Raw genomic sequence first — 20,159 nt, forward strand, 5'->3', positions numbered from 1 at the left:
ATGTGAAAAATACTTATTTACATTTTTCTAGAGAGAAAGGGAAATGAGTGGAAGTGCCTGAAAAACAAACGAGAAGGAACTGGGACAGGAAATATAGTGTTGAAATAACAGCTGTTCCCTTTCCTCCTTTCTGGCTTCCTGTTAGGGGCCAATGCTTTGCACACTCCTCTGAGCCCATGACCTCTCACCGTGATCAACTCTCCTCAATAGCAATTCAATCTGATCCTAGATCAGCACTCTTACTCTAGACGCCTTATGAACGCAGGTCCTGGACTTTTCCGTTTCTGATAGTGAAAGTCAAAACACTAACTGAAAACTGTTCACTATAGGGGTAATTAGGGTTTCCAGGTTTAACATACCTGGCAACCCTCTGCCGTTTGTTGCCAAGTTAGCCAACCCTTTCCCATGTAGCCTAGGCCACAGCATACAACCAAATGTGTTATTATGGTAGAGTCTGAGGTGACTGATGTTGGCTCTCTGAGACTACCAGATGAGCATCAGCACTCAATTATATCTCAGATCTGCTCTGGCGTAAAACAGGCTTTTTTACTGACTGACCATGTGTAAATTATGTGGATACAGATTTCAGGGCTGTTGTTATCTGGTTACATTGGTCATCACATAGTAACCTCACAACAAAAAAAACGCTCACCATTTTCTTGCATTGTCTGGAGTTTGCTGCCTAGAACATTTGAACATTTCCCAAAGTCTCACCAAAGTTTTCCATGGCTCAGCAACCACTAGAGCAAACGGTAAAGTGAGCAAAATATATAGTAGCTACAGTACAATGGATCTTTGCAGGGCAGTCCACAAAGAAAAGTGACTGCAAAGGCCTTGCTAAATACGCACCCGCCACCCGGGACTAGAATTTCATAATTTCCTCAAGTGGAAGAACACAATCCCAAGATTAATGCTTCACCATGTACATAATTAATGACACATTTTTCTATCAACTATTTCTTATTTCCCACCCCGGTGGTCAGATCTTTCCCCTAGCACACAGTAGATCTAGGCTATAATAGCAGGAACTTTTGCATATGAATGATTGATATTCAATTAAAGTAGTGTGTGTGTGTGTGTGTGTGTGTGTGTGTGTGTGTGTGTGTGTGTGTGTGTGTGTGTGTGTGTGTGTGTGTGTGTGTGTGTGTGTGTGTGTGTGTGTGTGTGTGTGTGCACGTGCATGTGCACGTGCATGGGCGCGTGTGTATGTATGTGAAATTGAAAATATTTACTATACACTTGTTCAATCCTATGTATGTTTCTCTCACTCAGTATAACATACCATACAAAGACATCCCTTCATTCCAGTCTCTCTCCCATTCCTATCAAATATATGTGACTTTGATTATTGTGTGGGTACAGCATGGAGTAGCCTAATGTCATTATGCCTTTATATGAGTGCAAAAAAACATAGCAAGATATGAGAAGCATTCCTCCTTTAAACTTTTATCTTGGATGGACTTACACAAAATCAAAGGCCATCCGCAGTACGAGGGGTTTWAAAACCGGATCCTACAAAAACACTTCGACCTAATTCTGATGTGACCATATCCGATTGTTTCCCTCTCTCAGGCTTTGACGAGCAGCCACGGATTTGCTCGAATTCACGCGAACGCTTTAGTGAAGATGAAGAAATGGATTTTATTAAACTGCTCGGTATTGTTCTCGCCGTTTTCTGCCAACCAGGATTCACCCAATTTGAACTCAATGGTGAGTGTTTACAGGGAAAAAAATTRAAACTTGTCAAAGCCCGTTGTCAAAAAAGTAACGGTATGATTAACCAAAGTGATCTAATGCATGAAAATATTGCGTCCTGTTGAAAATGTTGAAAATGTTTCTTTAGTGCCTAACGAAAGAAGAAAGATTTTGGACGACTAAAACGTTTAAATAGAAACTTCAAACGTCGCTCAAAGTCGGGTGCTTTAGGAGGCTACATGGAAAAAACAGTAACTGCGAAATTTCACTTCAATAGGCKTTTACATTGTCCAGGGCAGGCTTTTCATTTTGGTTTGTGTGTCGGAAAAAATATGATTCGTTTTGAGATGGGGTATTGTGCTCCCAAGTAGGCTACATATTTACAAGACCAATGTGGTATTCAATGGCCTAAAGGTGGTGCAAAAATCAACGCTCAAAGTCAAGGTGGGCCATATTACATAAAGCTTAATCACTGTGGTTCGCAACATTATTAATAAAGGCCCTAATAATAAAGAAAATAAGAGAGTAATAATAAATAAATAATAACATGCAGCCTATTCATAGTGTTACATGCAAGCGCTTATGAAAAACAATAAAACATTTCTTAAGCTTATGGCAATAGGCCAACATAAAATCAAGAGATCTTGCACATAGGCCTATTATCATGTAATTCATGTAGGCTAATACGTGTGCCATATGTCCTCACATCTTGCAAAACAACTTGCAACATTATTCCAATGAATTACCATTCTGATTTGCCAATCTTGATTAGCCATGCTTTGATTTGCATTTGATTTGCAATTTGATTTGCATTCTTGATTTGCAATTTCTTATTTTCCAATGCGATGCACTGTAGGCCAGAGGATCTGCCGACGTGGCACAGAGCGACCCTGCTACAGGATCAACTACTTCCAGGACCCACGGCGGAGGGTGACCTTCAATGATGCCAGCCAGGCCTGCAGAACGGATGGGGGGGAGATCCTCAGTATCGAGACTGACAATGAGCAGCACCTGGTCGAGAGGTTCATCCAGCAGTTGCAGGCCACTGATGGGGACTTCTGGATCGGGCTGAACAGAAGCCCACGCCACCGGATGACTACCATAGGCTGCCCTTCGCAGTACTACTGGCTGGATGGCAGCAAGGCCAGATTCAGGTGTCCTTGTGTTTTACTTTGGTTTCAAGTCTAGGAGATCCCTGTAGTAAAATGTCTAGGAGATCCCTGCAGCGGTTGCCATGCACACCACAGGACAATACAGTGCCATAGAGATACCTCACATGACTCACAATAGTCTGAGAGTCATCAAAGAGCATCGTAGATTAACATATGTTGGTGTCTACATGCTTTGAGGGTCATTGCTATTTTATCTGTAAAATGTTAATAACCATGAATGTTGTGGTGTCGGCAGTGTTGAGGGAGCTATTCTGAAAATATAGTTTACCAAGGTACTAATTCCTTCACACTGGCAGAGGTTAAGCTACACTAAAGCTACCCTTAAAAAAACATAGTTTACTTTGAAAAAGTAGTTCCCTACATCCAAACTACTTCGTGAAAAATTATCATATGTAAATCCGAAGTGTCACAAGACGACAAATTGCAATAACAGATCACTGTAGTCAGATTTTAACAGAATGTGTCATTTATCCTATTAATCACAAAATAAATCTTTCAAGTGAGAATTAGGCAGGCCTGAGGCCGAAAAAGAAAGGAAATGATTGCCGATTTCACCCATATTTTATTTTATTTTATTTTGCAAAAAAGAATAGTGTGTAGTTCCAGTAGTTAGCTACACCACTACATGGCAAAAAAAGTAATTAACTACTGAAAACTCTATTTTGATTTGAATTTAGTTCAAATGCCACCAAGCTACTGCAAAATGTAGTTAAATTACTAGCAGAACTACATGTAGTTCACTACTCCCCAAAACTGGGTATCAGTAGGATGAGCGTCCATTTTTAGAAGCATGATGTTGACTATAAGAGAATTTCTGATAGGGTTGTTGACCTATGGAAAACACGCTCATTGCAGAAACTGGCATTGGGACGAGCCATCGTGTGGCAACGAGATGTGTGTGGTGCTGTACCACCAGCCCTCTGCCCTCCCTGACGAAGGTGGGCGCTTCATGTTCCAGTGGAACGATGAAAACTGCAACACCAAGAACAATTTCGTCTGCAAGTATTCTGAAGGTGAACTGTACCCTGGACACGTTCTGAGTAGGGAAACGCTGTGGAACATTGCAGATAGAAATGTCATGAATAGAGCTGACATGATTCATTAATCTACATGTCAGAGAGTTATGTTTGTTCTACATCATGTTTTTCTATCTGAACGTTCCACAACATTGTGCCCTTCTGAACATGGCCCCGGTGTCCTTGATAGTGTCCATATTTAGACATGAACAGATTAAACCAGGGTTGTATTCAATAGACAGGAAACGGCAGGAAAGGTACCGAAAAAGGGAGGGACTACCTGAATTTGTCCAATAATAATCTCTCGTTTCCGTTGACAAAACGTTTTGTTACGGTTTGCAACAGTGTGCACTAATGAATATGACCCATGTTACATTACATTTATCCAATCTCAATCCTGTAGTTTATCTCCGCTGAAGGAGATAATATTGTATGGTATGATTTTGATTGAATACCAGCTTATCACCAAGGAACCAGAGAAAAAGATCATTCAGAATCAATATAGTCCATATTAATTTGCAGCTGATGATTGTCTCTTTCTTTCTCTTACAGAAAAGTTGCCAGTGTTTACTGTGGTGTGGAATTCAATATACACAGGTAAACCCACTCCTGCAACTAAAAAAACCCATTTTGACTCTGATATTTTAGAGTCCATTGGACCACAAAACATATGGTTGGTGCATATGTTACGGTAAATGTGTAAAATCAGGAAATCTATTATACATTTCCACACGTTTAGCCTACCAGTGTGACGGTCTGATTTTACACATTTACCGTAACACATAGACCAGTGATTGAGTCCATTCAATATAGGTAAAGGTCTGCATAAAAAAAGAGATCTAATGGTTATTTTTGTCCATCAATTTAGTGAATTATATCTTCCCCTTACCTTTAATGTTCAGCAATTAGGCCTGGCTGTGTCCTACAGTAAGTGATGATTTCACTAAGTTACGCTTACATAAAAGTGCTATTTATAAACATTGTTTTGACATTTTTAACAGAAACATTTAGATTTTGTTAAGGTCAAATATGTGAATCCTTGGGATTAGTCATTTGTTGATGCTGAGATCAACAGCTCGAACATTATTATGACATCACCAGTCTCAATCGCCGAAGTGTCTATGTATAGGATGACATCTAGTGGTCAAGATTTATGAATCACAATATAATAGAATAGAAGAGGGTAAAATAGAACAACTTTATCAGAGTCCCGTTCAATTCATCCTCTTCCCAGATAATAGAGGCAATGCATTAGGCTACAGTACAGTACTATAGCCTACAGTAGGCTATAGTACAATTATAGATTACCAGTGATGCTGCTTGAAACCCAAGGAGTATATTTCTAGTAGGCTGCTAATTTGCATATTAGTCATACTATACTAGTCTACCCATTTCTGCATCACACGTGCTCATTCTGTCATCTCAGATGAAGACAAATGTTGCTTATTTTTAGTCTACATATTTATTTGGGCAATATGACGTTTTTGGATATCATACGAACTTACAGTGTCTGTCTATTTACACGTTTTGTTACAGTGTCTGTCTATMTACACGTTTTGTTCATGATCTGTTTTCCAGTTGCCCCAATTATATCTCTAATGCCAAACCTCCCGTCAGCTACAGTGAGTGATGAGAAAACAAAAATAGGACTGTCTGAATCATCAGGTAAAAAATCTGCACTGTCTATCGAGTTTGATCCTTGTACATTGTGTCCCAAATGCAATAAGTAATCTCCTCATTTATTTTCCAACGTTTTTTCCAAAAGTATTCATAGTGAGGTGCCAACTTACTGCCATTAGCCTGGTCCCAGATCTGTTTGTGCTATCATGTCAGCTCCTTGTCATTGACAATGAGTGACAAGGAGTTGGCATGATAGCGCAAACAGATCTGGGACCAGGCTATAATACCATTATCTTACCTCTGATGTTCTTTTTCTCCCTGCAGTAACTCTTTCAGATAATGCCATATATGTCTCCTACATTCTATTTGCCACTATCCCTGTTCTACTGCTGCTGCTTGTGGCTACAGGAGTCTTCTGCTATAAACGGGCGGCCAAAAGGTAATACTTGTTTGCTTCATTAAATAATAGCATSCAATAACACATTTTGTACGATAGGCACCTTTCAAGGGCACTTAACATTATTTAAAAGTGTGTAAAAAATCTCTAAYTTCAAAAAATGACATAAGAGGGGCAAAACAGAGGAAGCTCACAAGAGGGCTTTGGAAACATAATCAACATCAGACGTCACAGAGCATAAGAGGGCCTTAAGAGATGTTTTGTTTTGAGGTGGTTCTGAATGCCGTATTTGACGTAGGCAATGCTGGAGGTGTGTGTGGCTCACTACATGCCTCTGTAACTGATAGTGTGACTGTCTTTATGCAGCAGAAAGTCTCAAACAGACAGCTACCCTAAGCAAGAGCAATGGGGTACAATGTCCACAGCGGCCTGCAACATCCAAGGACCCTATGCCTACCAGGACATCACCAAGCTTCAACCAGCCGATCTGGAGAGCATGGCACCTAAATCAATCAAGAAGATGTCCTTCTGTGCCTCCTCTCTTCATACCCAGTGTGATGATTACGAGAATGTTTCAAACAAGGAGACAGTGACAGAGAGTGGCTTTGTGACCAATGGCATCTATGAGGCCTGCCAAGACCAGGGTCGGCACTATCTCAAAGAGACTGGATGGGTGGAGAATGAGATCTATGAATAATGTTGCTGTCCTGCAGTGCCTCTCTCTTTACCACATGTCCATTGAGCCATCTGGGCATCTGACTGTTGGTGTCTTCATTCATCTTTCATATATCCTGCTGGTGGGTTGTATGGCATCATGTGATGCGAGACAGGACGGACAGATCCTGTGTGGTATTATAAAGTGTTTGCTTTAGGGTATGCCCATTAACCGTACAAAGAAGACCCATTTGAGGCTTCCTGTGTGGAGGCTGATGTCAGTGAAAAGGACAATATCTTCGGAAACTCGGATGACAGAAGTCTGACCCCACAATACTGCTGAGCAATGGTCTGCGAGAGATGATCCTCCCAATGATGTTTACCAAAGCCTCCACTGTTATGACATCAGTTTGAGCTGGCTGGATATAGTCTTTAATGTGCCTTTTCATGGCTACACCAAAGTCCAGGTTGAATAACAGCGTGTGGCATTCATTTATTTGCCTATTCCTGTGTCTTRGTCTTATAAACTTGTATTTATCACAATGTTGTGAAGAAAATCAAGAAATATATGTTTTGCGTACATTGTATATTCAAGTGGGGCTGACTAGAGTGTTGTGAAAAAGTAGCTAAAGCTGAGTGTTCTTGAAGGATGTCGGACAGGAAATGCCGAAGCACATCTGGAACTCGCACATCCAGGAAATCTAGCAGTGACAGCAGAGGCTTTTGGGGTGCTGCGCTCAACAGTTTTCCATGTAAGGCTGTCACGATAGATTAATTAACAAAACATGTACTTGCTGGACATGTAGGCCTATCAAATATCGCACACACTGCTCTGGCTACAAATAAAGCCTATGAATGACATGCATAAGTGTTTTTATTTTGTTAGTTTTACTTGAATGTGACTTTATTGTGTTTTTGTGTACAAGAAGACAGAAAAATAGACAATTTCTAGGTCATAAAACCTTTGGTAAGATATAGCTTACTTCACTGTACTATTGCAAAAAGTACTTACTTATGGCTTCCATATTGTTTGTTTAACCAGCAGGTGGTGCTGTTTCATGTCATCTTTTAACTGTCTTTCCATTGGTCTCGAACTCCAGCACCTTAACTCAAATTCTATGTTGATCGCTAGATGTGCAACGGGTATGTTAAAAAAAGGATCATAATTTGCTCATATTCTGTTATATTATTTTATTAGTCTCAAACCAATTGATTCGGCATAATAGCCTGTATCCAAAATGTACAAACCTGAATTGCAGAACACACACCATCCAGCATAATCCAAATGAATGTTTGCCGTTTTGTGCATWGCTGGGAAACCTGGCACGCATCTTTATTTAACCTTTATTTAACTAGGAAAGTCAGTTAAGAACAAATTCGTATTTACAATGACGGCCTACCCCGGCCAAACCCTAACCCGGACGCTGGGCCAATTGTGCGCCGCCCTATGGCACTCCCAATCAACGGTTGTGATACAGCCTGGAATCGAACCAGGGTCTGTAGTGACGTCTCTGGTACTGAGATGTATTTGTGGTTGCATCACTTGCATGCATAATTTGKTTTGTGAATAAACATGCATATGTTCCATAGTCAGAGCCCAGCTGCACACACAACTTTTACATATCAAAACAACTTGCATGCATAGAGTAATTTGCTAGTATAAATGTACATAAATAAGSCACACAGTCCATTCCCTGCACTTTGACCCTGAGTAACAAAATCTTTATGTGTGCACCTGCAAGCCAAACTTCAAAGTCAACTATCCACTCAGGGCGGCGAGCTAACAGATTTCAGAATAGCAATGTAACCGGTTGACGTTAGAGGTGGGTCAGGTTGCCTTGGAAATGAATTGGCACTGAAGCGTGGAACAGCTTCAGAGGCCCGCCCCCTGTACAAATACCCCATGGCTCTGACGTCAATGTACGTCAACGAGAGAATATGATGCCTCCTGCAAGTCAACTCGTGTACTTTAGTTAATAGAGATAGCTAGCTGAAATATTATAGCCTTATTGTTTTGGAGAACGTGGCGTGACAGCCCGTGTCACTCGTAAATGTCATCTGTCGTCTCGTTGGTCTGAAGGGTTGTTAACGTTCAAACTGGCAGGGCGACCGAGAATTGTACTTTGTCTATTTTGAATAGACACATTTTAGCGGGCGGTTTGTTTTGCCTTCCTCGATATCTGTAGGCTAAAGTTGCGAGCCCTTACCTCCTCACCCCAAACCACATTTAATACAGCATGGTCATGGCTGACAATCACCAAAAACCGATGTTCCGGGGTCCTGTCCGAGTGGGCTTCTACGATATCGAACGTACTCTGGGAAAGGGTAATTTCGCCGTTGTAAAGCTGGCTAGACATCGCATTACCAAGACCGAGGTGAGTACTGAGCAAATTAACGTTAGCTAACTGGCTAGCATGTTAGGTAACGGTGAGCTACAGTAAGCATAAGCGTGTGATTKTCTTGCAAAGGACACCAACCTTGCCTTTTAACTAACAAGCTAACGTTAGTTACTTACCCCCTGTTTTGCAGCTATAAATTAGCTTGCTATCTAAAGTTATATTTGCACATTTATTCCGTAGTTAACTCATTCTGTTCACATTTGACATTGACATGTTTAGACTATTTCACACCTAGGTAGCTTGCTTTGTTGCAAACACGGTAGTCTCTTTTTTTGCAAAGCTTTTGACCCACACATGAAGAAAGCAATAGACCAACTATTATATAACTTGTTTATCAAAACTGTCCGACTATGGTGAACTAGTCAAATTGGGTGTCACCCAGTTTTAGATGTAGCGAACGTTCGCCTAACCGTGAAGCTGATTCATGAGACACATCATTATCCTATCACCTTGTAACCTCAATGTTGTGCAATACACTGCCTTTATTTGACCATGGATCATTACATTGCTTCATTACTCTCAGTAACAATTGTGTGACGTTTGTATAATGTTATGTATAATGTGCTCAACAAGCCACCCCACAGACCAGGGCTTCTCAAACTCGGTCCTGGAGCCCACCTTGCGTGCGCGTTTTGTTTTTTTCCCTAGTACTAAAAAATGGATTCAAATTACKAACTCATCATCGAGCTTTGATCATTGGAATTTGACTGGTGTAAACAACCACATAAATATCTAGGGCATGCAGCATTGCATTAGTTACATAACCCAATAATAACGTGATTTTGTTGCTTCTTGGGACAATCAAGAAGCTGCTGTGTACATACTCCATTCACAGACGCTAATAGCCCTTGATCATGACTTTCAGTTCCATTARATTACACATAAGAGTCATTGGACGAAGGCATCTTCCTTACAGGGGAGTTTTGTTGAGCCACGACGCTTCCTCTAAACATTAACATGCATCGCTTGCGGTATGGTTTTGGAAACATAAGAACGTATCTTTCAGATCAGCAAGAAATCATTTACAAGAAACAAAAAGGTTAGACTACTACACACCTTCATAGGGTTAGGGTTCCCACACGGCTGTATTTCCATGTTACAGCGCTTGTTTACGGAAACAGATGGAAGACGGGGTGGACTAGGGAGAGGCTATACGGACACGCCTGGTGCCCAAATTGTTGATGTATGTTGTGTCAAGTGGAGATGGATGGATTCGGTTCAGTCAGTCCTCCTGATGAGCCCTTCCCAGCTAGTTAGTTTATGCTGGCTAGCTGGCAACAATAGCAGCATGGCACTAGTTAAAACTTGTAAAACAAAGTGATGTTTGTTTCGATGGGCGAAGGAGAAATAACTTGTAGCTAGGGCTGGCACATTTATCGTGTAACCGACAATTATGGACAATAACCGTGAACTTAACAATTTATTGGGCATAATCGTCTTACTACTCTTTTCAGGAGAAGGAGTGATTCAGCGTTGTATTTAGTATTTCTAGTTTACCCAATAACACTTATTAATTTTTACAAGAAGTGGATAAAGTTGTTAATAATTTTACGAGCAGAATGGCACGGTTGGGAGGAGAAGCATCATTTCCTAATGTTCCAAGCGGTCAAAACCATTTATTTTGGAAACAGCGGTGTCACCAAAGCTGTTATTTATTCATTGTATATGTCATAGCAACTTTTCTATGATGCATTCAAAGCTTAAATACATTTTTCTATTAAAATGACAAATGTGACAATAACRGTGTCCATTTGCACGACAATTGGGCCTAATCTTTACCCAAAATTCCATAATTGTCACAGCCCTACTTATAGTATTGGTTTCCATCTGGATGTCACCGTGATATGCCAGTTGGCTAACGTAACGAGGTTGTATCGAGGTGCTTCCCACTGTTTTGCTTCCCCAGGCAGCTGTATCACATATCGCTTGCGGTAGCTACCGTGGCCAASTTGTTCCATCCCACTTGATTATATTTCGAGTAAGATAGCAGCCTACACGAGAAATAACTTGTAATATTGGCAGTCACCTTGATAGTCTACTGCTCAATGGGAGAGTTTGCCCTGCAAGCTGGCAACACAACATCACGGGGCACAGTGTGTCCTTAGTTCCTGCTTTCTGACCAATGCAGAGCACGGATGTAGCTAGATGGTCTCTCTCGTCAGTCTTTTCTCTTAAAYCAAAACAGTTGGTCTAATAATGAAGGATCTGGAATAGGCCAATGCAATGTCATATCTTTTAAAAAGGATGACAAATGTGTGATACATTCATAAATGTTTTCTTTGGGGATGTGTATGGAGCCGAGTAGAGCTGCATAAACATACATCGTAAGATCTTATAGTTTTGTTAAAATTGCATTTGAAGGACATGTTTGGATTGAATCGCCTGACTGGCAACATCAATGTCTGGAACACCATGAGCTTTCTATTCTACTGCGATTACACAGGGGGACTAGTAACCATTGTGACTGTGCTTGTTTTTAAAATAGACACAGATGGGTCATCTTTCTTCATTAGCTTTGAGCTCAGAGAGCTCTCGAAGGTGCAAAATGAAACAATTTCGGCGCTGAAACTTGGAGTCCTGTCCTGTGCTGTTCCTCTGAATATAGCATATGTATCTATTTAGTGTATCTATTTAGCTAGTCAGTGGCACCGCTTCTCAGCTAAACAAGCGAGTCACACGGGTCATTTCAAAGACCAACATAAGCCCGGCTACGTTTTTGAAACAAGCGAGGAATAACATATTATGTGACACCCTCTACCGCAGATGAATACAAATTGATGACCATTACGGAGTGTGACGTGAGTCATAAGCATGCAGAGACCAGACAGTGCAGTACTTAGCATGACCCTCACTGTATTTTATGTTGTGAGGCTGCCGAAGCCACTGAACATGGGTCTACTCTGCTGCTCTCCCTCTGACCTTCATGTTGTCCAGACCCTCCATATCCAGGATGTGTCCCAAATGTCACCCTATTCCCTATGTAGTGCACCACTTTTGGCCAGGGCCCATAGTGCGATACTTTTGAGCAGCGCCCTATTTTGTAAATGGTGTGCCATTTGGGATGAAATCCTAGCCTGTCCATGTTGCGTGAAAACGTTCAGTCAGTAGGATAACGATAGGAGAACTAGGGTGTTTGCACAAAACGGAAGCCAACAGAAGCAAATGGCAAGGGATCTACATGAATTTGTCCAACAAAAACTCTTGTTTTCATTGCAAAACGTGTTCTGTTACAAAGCGGTTTGCAACTGTTTGCTATGGTGTGCAATGATGATTACACCACTATCCATCTCCTGTTGTTCCATTTTTTTCATTGGTCTCTTTCATTTATGATCTTGCGATCAGTCGGACCTCAGTTCACGAATGCCCCCGACCTTACTTGACCTCATTGAATATATCGGACGTATGCATCAAATTGTATGTGTGGATGGCTTGACAGAAATGGTTGCAGAAGGTAAATGTTGAACTTTTGTTGCGCAAATATCCAGATGATGCTGCATACCATTTTGCGCAATGACGCTGTAGGTGTGATCGAGGCGTCAATATGTTCTGTTTATAAGGAAGAACGAGAGGAGCGTTAGTGTAGTGCTATGTATCTAATCAAGCGTTGTGTTGGGTAAGATTAGAGTGGAATGATTAAAGGCCTCCCATCGCTTTTGTTTACTCCATGAGCTTGGCTCGCAGACATTTGGATCTCTTCAAGTCCTGGTGATGAAATGCTGTTTATGAGAGAGAGACTTGGGATATTGCATGTTATCATGACATGGAGACACTGTTAATCAACTCTCGCAAGGATGAAGAAATGGCCTGTTTTCCAGCAGCTTCTGCTAGTGTTTGCCGCCCTTACCTCTCACCCAGTGTGGGTGACAGAATATAAAAGCTGTTTATGARTTTCTCCAGCAAACAGTTTTTTTGTGCAAAGGAGAGCATTTGAGGAGTTTTTTGTTGTTGTCTCTGCTTGCCTTGCAAGAACTGAGAGTGCTGTGGAATTATATTATGGAGAGAGAGGCCTACTGCTTACCACTTTTTTTCCCTTTTGACTTTAGAATTATCTTCCTCAGTCTAAGCGACACTTAAAAATGTAGGCCTACAAAAAAGCATTTTTTTATTTTCCTTTACATAAAAAGATCTCAAGGGAATCCTTTTGAATGTTTTGTCCAGGGACTCATCACTGTATTCTGTGTTCCACAGGTTGCCATTAAAATAATAGACAAGAGCCAACTAGATGCTGTGAACCTGGAGAAGATCTACCGGGAGGTACAGATCATGAAAATGTTGGACCACCCGCACATCATCAAGTTGTACCAGGTAAACCTCTCCTCTTAAAAAAAGCAGTATACAACATACATTCCCTTTTTATTTGGTCCTCTGGGGTTTTGTCTGTGGTGGAATTCAGTTCTCATACTTGAGTAAAAGTACAGATACCTTAATAGAAAATGATTCAAGTAAAAGGGGGAAGTCACCCAGTAAAGTACTACTTGAGTAAAATTCTAAATGTACTTAAGTATCAAAAGTAAAAGTATGAATAATAATTAAGCAAGATAGCCAGGGTCACACTCCAACACTCAGACGACATTTAAAAACAAAGCATTTGTGTTTAGTGAGTCCGCCAGATCAGAGGCAGTAGGGATGACCAGGGATGTTCTCTGCGAATTGGACCATTTTCTGTCCTGCTAAGCATTCAAAATGTAACAAGTACTTTTGGATGTCAGGGAAAATGTATGGAGTAAAAAGTACATCATTCTCTTTAGGAACATAGTGAAGTAAAAGTTGTCAAGAAATAGTAAAGTACAGATACCCCCAGAAAATGACTTAAGTAAAAATACTTTAAAGCACTAAAGTACTTTACACCACTGTTTTTTGTATACATTTGCAACGCCTACAGTCATTCAGGATATTTTCTAATAGGTGAGCAAACATCTCCAATCTACCTGGCCTTCACAGTCCTAGACCTTCATAGATATCAGAACTGACGTCTGACGGAGTTAATGACTAAACAACCAACCCTTATGCATCTTCAAGGTGCTTGACAGAATTTCACCCAAACTGCGCTGTAGGTTTCAGCCTCTCGTGTTAATAGCAGAGGGGGAAAGCAATGTTCAGCCGCCAAGCTCTATCATCAGAGGAGGTCCTACTAGTCAACCTGAAAAGCCCACCCGAGACTTCACTTTATTACATAAGACTTTAGGTCACTTTGGTCATTGGCAATGTGAATAGCAGTTTGTTATTACACAAGCAAATGGCTCGGGTCCAGACATTGCTGTGTAATCATTGTGTATCATTATTTCCAACAGCTCTCCCATTCAAACGGCTTGGGTCAATTAGTAATTTCCTTTCAGGCCTCATGAACAGAGGGCAGCAGGCTCGGCATCGGCTCTGTTCTCGCTCTCTCATCCCCAAACAACCAACCCCCCCCCCCCCCCCCCCCCTTTGGGTTCTTTGCTTCACAGGATGCCCCCTCAGTGGACTCAGAGACCCACGTTTTCCACAGTCACACACACACACACAGCTCTTTCTTCGCCCAACTTCACTGTTTCAAATGAACTCCTCATCCCCACCTTCATCAATATATTGCCTATTTGTCCCCATCAAGCGTTCACAACAACACAGAGAAGTTGTAGGCTATAATGTTGTCCTTTACATGGGACAACAATCCATGTCATTTCCCCATTTGTATCATTGACAGAGTACTCTGGCAGAATTTGGATGATTAGTGCCATGTGGTCGGCATGTTATGGAAAGCACTGGGGAAAGTCACATTGATTATCCCTACAGGTTCTTTGAGAATGTCATGGAGGCAGGGGCATATTGGTCAGAAAGGGTGCAGAGCAACGGGTTAGTGTGCCCAGATGGGAATTTACATGAAATCACCACTTTGGGGGATTTCTATGTGGATGTATCTGATTCATTAATGCATCTCTTTTCCTCTCTCTCTCAATTTAGCTCTCTTCATCCCTTTGTTTTCTTTGGCTAATTCTGTACTGATAGTTCCAGCGGTGTGTGTGGGAGGACACCAGGGGATGTGTCCCAAAATGGCACCCTATTCACTATGTGGTGCGCTACTTCCCATAGGGCCCTGGTCAAAAGAAGTGCGCTTCATAGGGAATAGGGTGCCATTTGGGATGTAGACCCTGGTGTCCTCCCACACACACCGCTGGCACTCTACTGGGAATGGAGGAGCCGTTCAACCATGGAACAGAACATCGTTCCTATTCTCTCGTATTTGTGTAATTTTTGTAATTCTCGAAAAATAATGACTTTTGTTGTTGTTGTTGTGTGCAGCCAGGATAAGCCTTTACTGTGCAACATTTTCAACATTTACTCTGCTGATCAGTGCAAGTTTGCATTCATTCATTTGTTCCTTATGATCCTTTCGTCGAGACTGTTCTGCGGTTCTCGGTAGGCCCGCGTCGGCCAGCCTAATACTGTTCCAGGAATCCATGCACAAGGATTATCAGATGAATTGGCATCTTAACAGCACCGAGGTCATTGCTGAAGTTGGTCTTAATCTGTTTTGCTGTGTGATTATCGCTTACTCATTGTTCCCTTCCCTCTTCCACAGGTAATGGAGACCAAGAACATGCTCTATTTGGTGACGGAGTTTGCCAAGAACGGGGAGATTTTCGGTAAGTGACGCAGACGTACCCAAGCACATTTTCCCCCGAAAACAATGTCGAACAATTTTTGCATAAAGCTCTTTTGTAATGTGTTGTCACCTCCTCTCCTGTTAGTTATATTGTGTGTAGCCTACTTGCATGCTGCAGCCGATACACTGAGTGTACAAAACATTAAGAACACCTTGCTCTTTCCATGACATAGACTGACCAGGTGAATCCAGTTGAAAGCTATGATCCCACATTGATGCCGCAGTCAGTGTAGATGAAAGGGAGGATACGGGTTAAAGAAGTATTTTTAAGCCGTGAGACAATTGAAATATGGATTGTATGTGTGTGCGCCATTGAGGGTGAATTGGCAAGACAACATCTTTAAGTGCCTTTGAACGGGGTATGATAGTGCTGCGGATCCCAAACTGTGGGGCGTGCCCGCAAGGGGGGGCTTGGGGGTCTTTAATTTTCTTTTGAGGAACTAAGTCCGGCTTTCAACTTACTCTTGAAAGTTGTAATAGTAGAATGCACAAGGTGCAATTTACAAATTAGGAAGTGCATCATCAGTTCCTCTTGTCATGTTAGTCATGGCATACATTAGAGAGCTATTTATAACTTCTAGATAATGTTCCAGATCAACTAGCCCATGTCAGCTAATGTTTTTTTAGCTATGTTTTTTTAGCCCATAGATTTTGTAGTAATGTTTTATGACTCAAATATCACATGAATACACATTAGACATGGCAAAATGTATAGAATTGCAAGAACACTTGCATTATAAAAGGGACAAAATGTTCTCTGCAGCCAATGACAAAATGTGCTTTAAACCAGCAATATTTTCTCTCTGCCAATAAGAGGGGTGTGAACAGTTTGTGTCATGAACAGTGCTTGTGCCCGTAGAAATAAATGTGGCGCGTATGAAGGAGGGGTGCGGGATGTTCCCCAATGCTGGATTGCGGGGCCCGAGTGAAAAGGTTTGGGAACCCCTGTGGTAGTGGGTGCCAGGCGCACGGGTTTGTGTCAAGAACTGCAACGCTTCTGGGTTTTTCACGCTCAACCGTTTCCGGTGTGTATCAAGAGTGGTCCATCACCCAAAGGACATCCAATCAACTTGACACAACTGTGGAAAGCATTGGAAGCAACATGGGCCAACATCCCTGTGGAACGCTTTCGACACCTTGTAGAGTTCATGCCCCCAAAAAATTGAGGCTGTTCTGAGGGCAAAAGGGGGTGCAACTCAATATTAGAAAGGTGTTCATAATGTTTGATATATACTCAGTGTATGTTCCTGATAGGCTTTTGCTTAATCAGAAAGGAAGGCTGCTTTCATTGTCTGTCTAAGGACAGGTAGTAGGACAAAGGAATGCCTCCACTTGTTGAGACAATGAGATGATTTGGTTAAATGTTCCCTTGAGTTCCTCACCATTTGCATATCTTGCCCCTAAGCCTACTTTCAGTGAAGATTGATTGTCATAGGTGAGGAGCATTGCGTTAAACCCATATCATTAGAATTCTATGATCTATGATTGTGAACCACGTAGATGGTGAATTTAGAGATGATTTCCTGGTCTTATGTTTTGACTAAACAAGGCTGGTAGTTTGTCCAAATACCCTTGTTTACGTTGTTGTGCCACTTGGGTGGCACCCACTGGGGCAGGGAGAGGGCAAGGAGGAGGAGGCATGGGTTAATAGAGCTTGTCTGACCTCCATTTTTCAGTTCAGGGGTCAGTCAAAACAGGCTTCCCTCAATACCCGTCTGTATCTGTACAGAGTTGTTACAGGCTTACCTGTCTGTTCTATATCCCCACCAAATAAGACAGAATCTAAACCTAAGATAATATCATATGATGTAGGTAAAGATGTGAAATGTGAATGCTATTTTACCCCAAAGCACATTTCGTTTTTTTTTTGTACAGTACATGGACCTCACAGACAGGCCTTCTTCCCGAGGCAAGCCATTTCCCAATGGTTATGTAAAGTGATTTTTGTATTGATGAGTCATGTTGCATGATGTTTGACACATCATGGTACTGTAGGCAATGCAGAGCCGGGTACAGTGACTCTCCTGTGTGCTCGAGGGTGTGCACAAGGTGAGTGGGTTGGTTATCCGGGATTCTACTACTGGACTGGAGCAGCTGTGAAGAATGAATAAGAGTCTGGCCATGAAAGGAGAGCAAAACCAGAAGCCCTGGAAATAACCTATTAGCACTTATAGAACCAATCTTGATGTACCATTGAGGTAGGAGTTCTATCACTAACAGACACGCCAGGCTCTCTGGTCTGCTCCAATGAGAACCAGCGCTGTTGCCACCAGCCATCTTGGTTATAAAAGCAGCGTTTTCCGGTTCTCTCATTTATAATTTTTTTTGTATAGAGGGAGGAAAGGGAGTGCTTGCTTGACACATGAAGGATGACATTTCTTTACCTGTGGAACAAAGTAAAGTGATGCAGTGCACTCAACAAAGTTGTCTGCCTTCTCCATGCCAACGGTTATCCTTCTGGAAGGTTCTCCCATCTCCACAGAGGAACTCTGGAGCTCGGTCAGTGACCTTCGGGTTCTTGGTCACCTCCCTGACCAAGGCCCTTCTCCCCCGATTGCTCATTTTGGCCAGGCGGCCAGCTCTAGGAAGAGTCTCAGTGTTTCCAAACTCCTTCCATTTAAGAATGATGGAGGCCACTGTGTTCTTGGGGTCCTTCATTTTACATTTTAGTCATTTAGCAGACGCTCTTATCCAGAGCGACTTACAGTAGAGTGCATACATTTTATACATACTGAGACAAGGATATCCCTACCGGCCAAACCCTCCCTACCGGCCAAACCCTCCCTAATCCGGACGACGCTATGCCAATTGTGCGTCGCCCCACGGATCTCCCGGTTGCGGCCGGCTGCGACAGAGCCTGGGTGCGAACCCAGCCCAGCCTGGGCGTGAACCCAGAGACTCTGGTGGCGCAGCTAGCACTGCGATGCAGTGCCCTAGACCACTGCGCCACCCGGGAGATACCTTCAATGCCGCAGAATTTTTTTGGTACCCTTCCCCAGATCTGTGCCTCGACACAATCCTGTCTCGGACCTCTACGGACAATTTCTTCGTCCTGGCTTGGTCAACTGCGGGACCTTATAGACAGGTGTGTGCCTTTCCAAATCACGTCCAGTCAATTGAATTGACCACATGTGGACTCCAAGTTGTAAAAACATCTCAAGAATGATCAATGGAAACAGGATTCACCTGAAATCAGTTTCGAGTTTCATAGCAAAGGGTCTGAATACTTATATAGACAAGGTATTTCAGTATTTTTTTTCTCGCTTTGTCATTATGGGGTATTGTGTTTTAGATTGAGGAAAAACATGAATTTAATCAATTTTAGAATAAGACTGTAACGTAACACATTTTGGGAAAAAGGGAAGGCAAGGCGTCTGAATACTTTCCGAATGCACTGTATCTTGATGACATATGTATTCAACCCCCTGTGGCGGGCCGGGTGCATGCACGCTGACACGGTCGCCAGTTGTACAGTGTTTCCTCCGACACGTTGATGCGGCTGGCTTCCGGGTTACGAGAGCAGTGTGTCAAGAAGTAGGGTCGTGTTTTGGGAAGACGCTTGGCTCTCGACCTTCGCCTCTCCTGAGTCCGTACGGGAGTTGCAACGATGAGACAAGACTGTAACTACTACCAATTGGATATCATGAAATTGATATCCAAAAAGGTGTTTTTAAAAAAAAATCCATCGTTTTAATCCATTTTAGATTCAGGCTGTAACACAACAAAATGTGGGAAAAGTACATTGGTGTGAATACTTTCTGAAGGCACTGTATGTGACAGGTCTTTGTTTGTTCTTACACACTCACTTCTTAGGTGGTGTGTTTGTGTGATTTTTGCCCAGTCAGGCCTGTTTACAGAGGGTCGGAGTAGGTAAATGTGGCAATGATTCTCATCGAGTGGTTGATGCCTTATTTTGGATGGCATTCGTGTGTGTGTGTCCAAAGCAACGATACTGCACTAAATAAACAAACTGTGTTTGACACTCTGCTTCTCCCTGTGCCTGGGTCATGCCAGGGTCAAGCTCAGACCCTGACACTGGTGTTGATTCTAACAACAGCCGTCTTGTTTTCACCACGACTGATAAAGAAGGGTGCGGAGTAGTGGCGAGTGAATGGGACAAAGACGACTGCATTGAGACCGGGGCCACATCCCAAATGACACCCTGTTCCCTTTTTAGTGCACTTCTTTTGACCAGGGCCCATAGGGAAGCCCATAGGGCTCAGGACTCTTTCAAGGGGCTGCGTTGACTTATGTGGCACCTGGAGGACTTGTCTTGCAATCAGCCCACTACAAGCCCATTATGATAGAAATAGACTGGGCTTGATAGTTCATCAGTGCAGCTCTCCAACAGTGCCCTACTGAAGGGCGGACAGTACATTTGTGTAACCTCATTTCAGAGAATACTTAGATTTCTCCGCGGATCACGTCTAGGTATTACAGAACCATTTTGGCCCCACTTATTGTGCTTATTGCACCAAGTAATATGGTTATATAAGGCATTTATATGCTTTTCGCCATCAACATCCTCACTGAGATTTTCAGACACCCAGCAAGCAGCACAAT

General features: G+C 42.3%; 2 protein-coding genes across 3 annotated transcripts in view; both read left to right on the forward strand.

The window, feature by feature from the left end:
• The first annotated feature begins 1,495 nt into the window (after positions 1-1,495).
• Positions 1,496-7,240, forward strand: LOC111960564 (layilin). 2 transcript variants are annotated; one of them, XM_023982612.2, is made up of 7 exons: positions 1,496-1,710; positions 2,552-2,849; positions 3,723-3,880; positions 4,436-4,480; positions 5,462-5,548; positions 5,828-5,942; positions 6,267-7,240. In XM_023982612.2, exons 1-7 carry the CDS (start codon positions 1,635-1,637, stop codon positions 6,595-6,597), a joined length of 1,110 nt encoding a protein of 369 aa, XP_023838380.1. In that variant the 5' UTR covers positions 1,496-1,634; the 3' UTR covers positions 6,598-7,240. The 2 variants fall into 2 exon arrangements, with proteins under 2 accessions (XP_023838380.1, XP_023838381.1); XM_023982613.2 differs by having other exon boundaries at positions 1,543-1,710; positions 6,270-7,240.
• Positions 7,241-8,453: 1,213 nt separating this feature from the next.
• The window catches only part of LOC111960565 (serine/threonine-protein kinase SIK2), a 58,821-nt gene continuing 47,115 nt past the window's right edge, over positions 8,454-20,159 (forward strand). Inside the window, exons 1-3 of the mRNA XM_023982614.2 lie at positions 8,454-8,929; positions 13,142-13,258; positions 15,513-15,576. Of these exons, the coding sequence (XP_023838382.1) occupies positions 8,792-8,929; positions 13,142-13,258; positions 15,513-15,576 (319 nt within the window). The 5' untranslated portion in view covers positions 8,454-8,791. The remainder of the gene's footprint in view (positions 8,930-13,141; positions 13,259-15,512; positions 15,577-20,159) is intronic.

This window comes from Salvelinus sp. IW2-2015, linkage group LG4p (assembly GCF_002910315.2).
Source record: "Salvelinus sp. IW2-2015 linkage group LG4p, ASM291031v2, whole genome shotgun sequence".
NCBI lineage: Eukaryota > Metazoa > Chordata > Actinopteri > Salmoniformes > Salmonidae > Salvelinus > Salvelinus sp. IW2-2015.

Coding starts and splice junctions, on each gene's coding strand:
- LOC111960564 (XM_023982612.2), top strand. CDS start 1,635: ATGGATTTTATTAAACTGCTCGGTATTGTTCTCGCCGTTTTCTGCCAA. Junction 4,481..5,461: donor GTGGAATTCAATATACACAG/GTAAACCCACTC, acceptor TCTGTTTTCCAG/TTGCCCCAATTATATCTCTA. Junction 5,943..6,266: donor TATAAACGGGCGGCCAAAAG/GTAATACTTGTT, acceptor GTCTTTATGCAG/CAGAAAGTCTCAAACAGACA.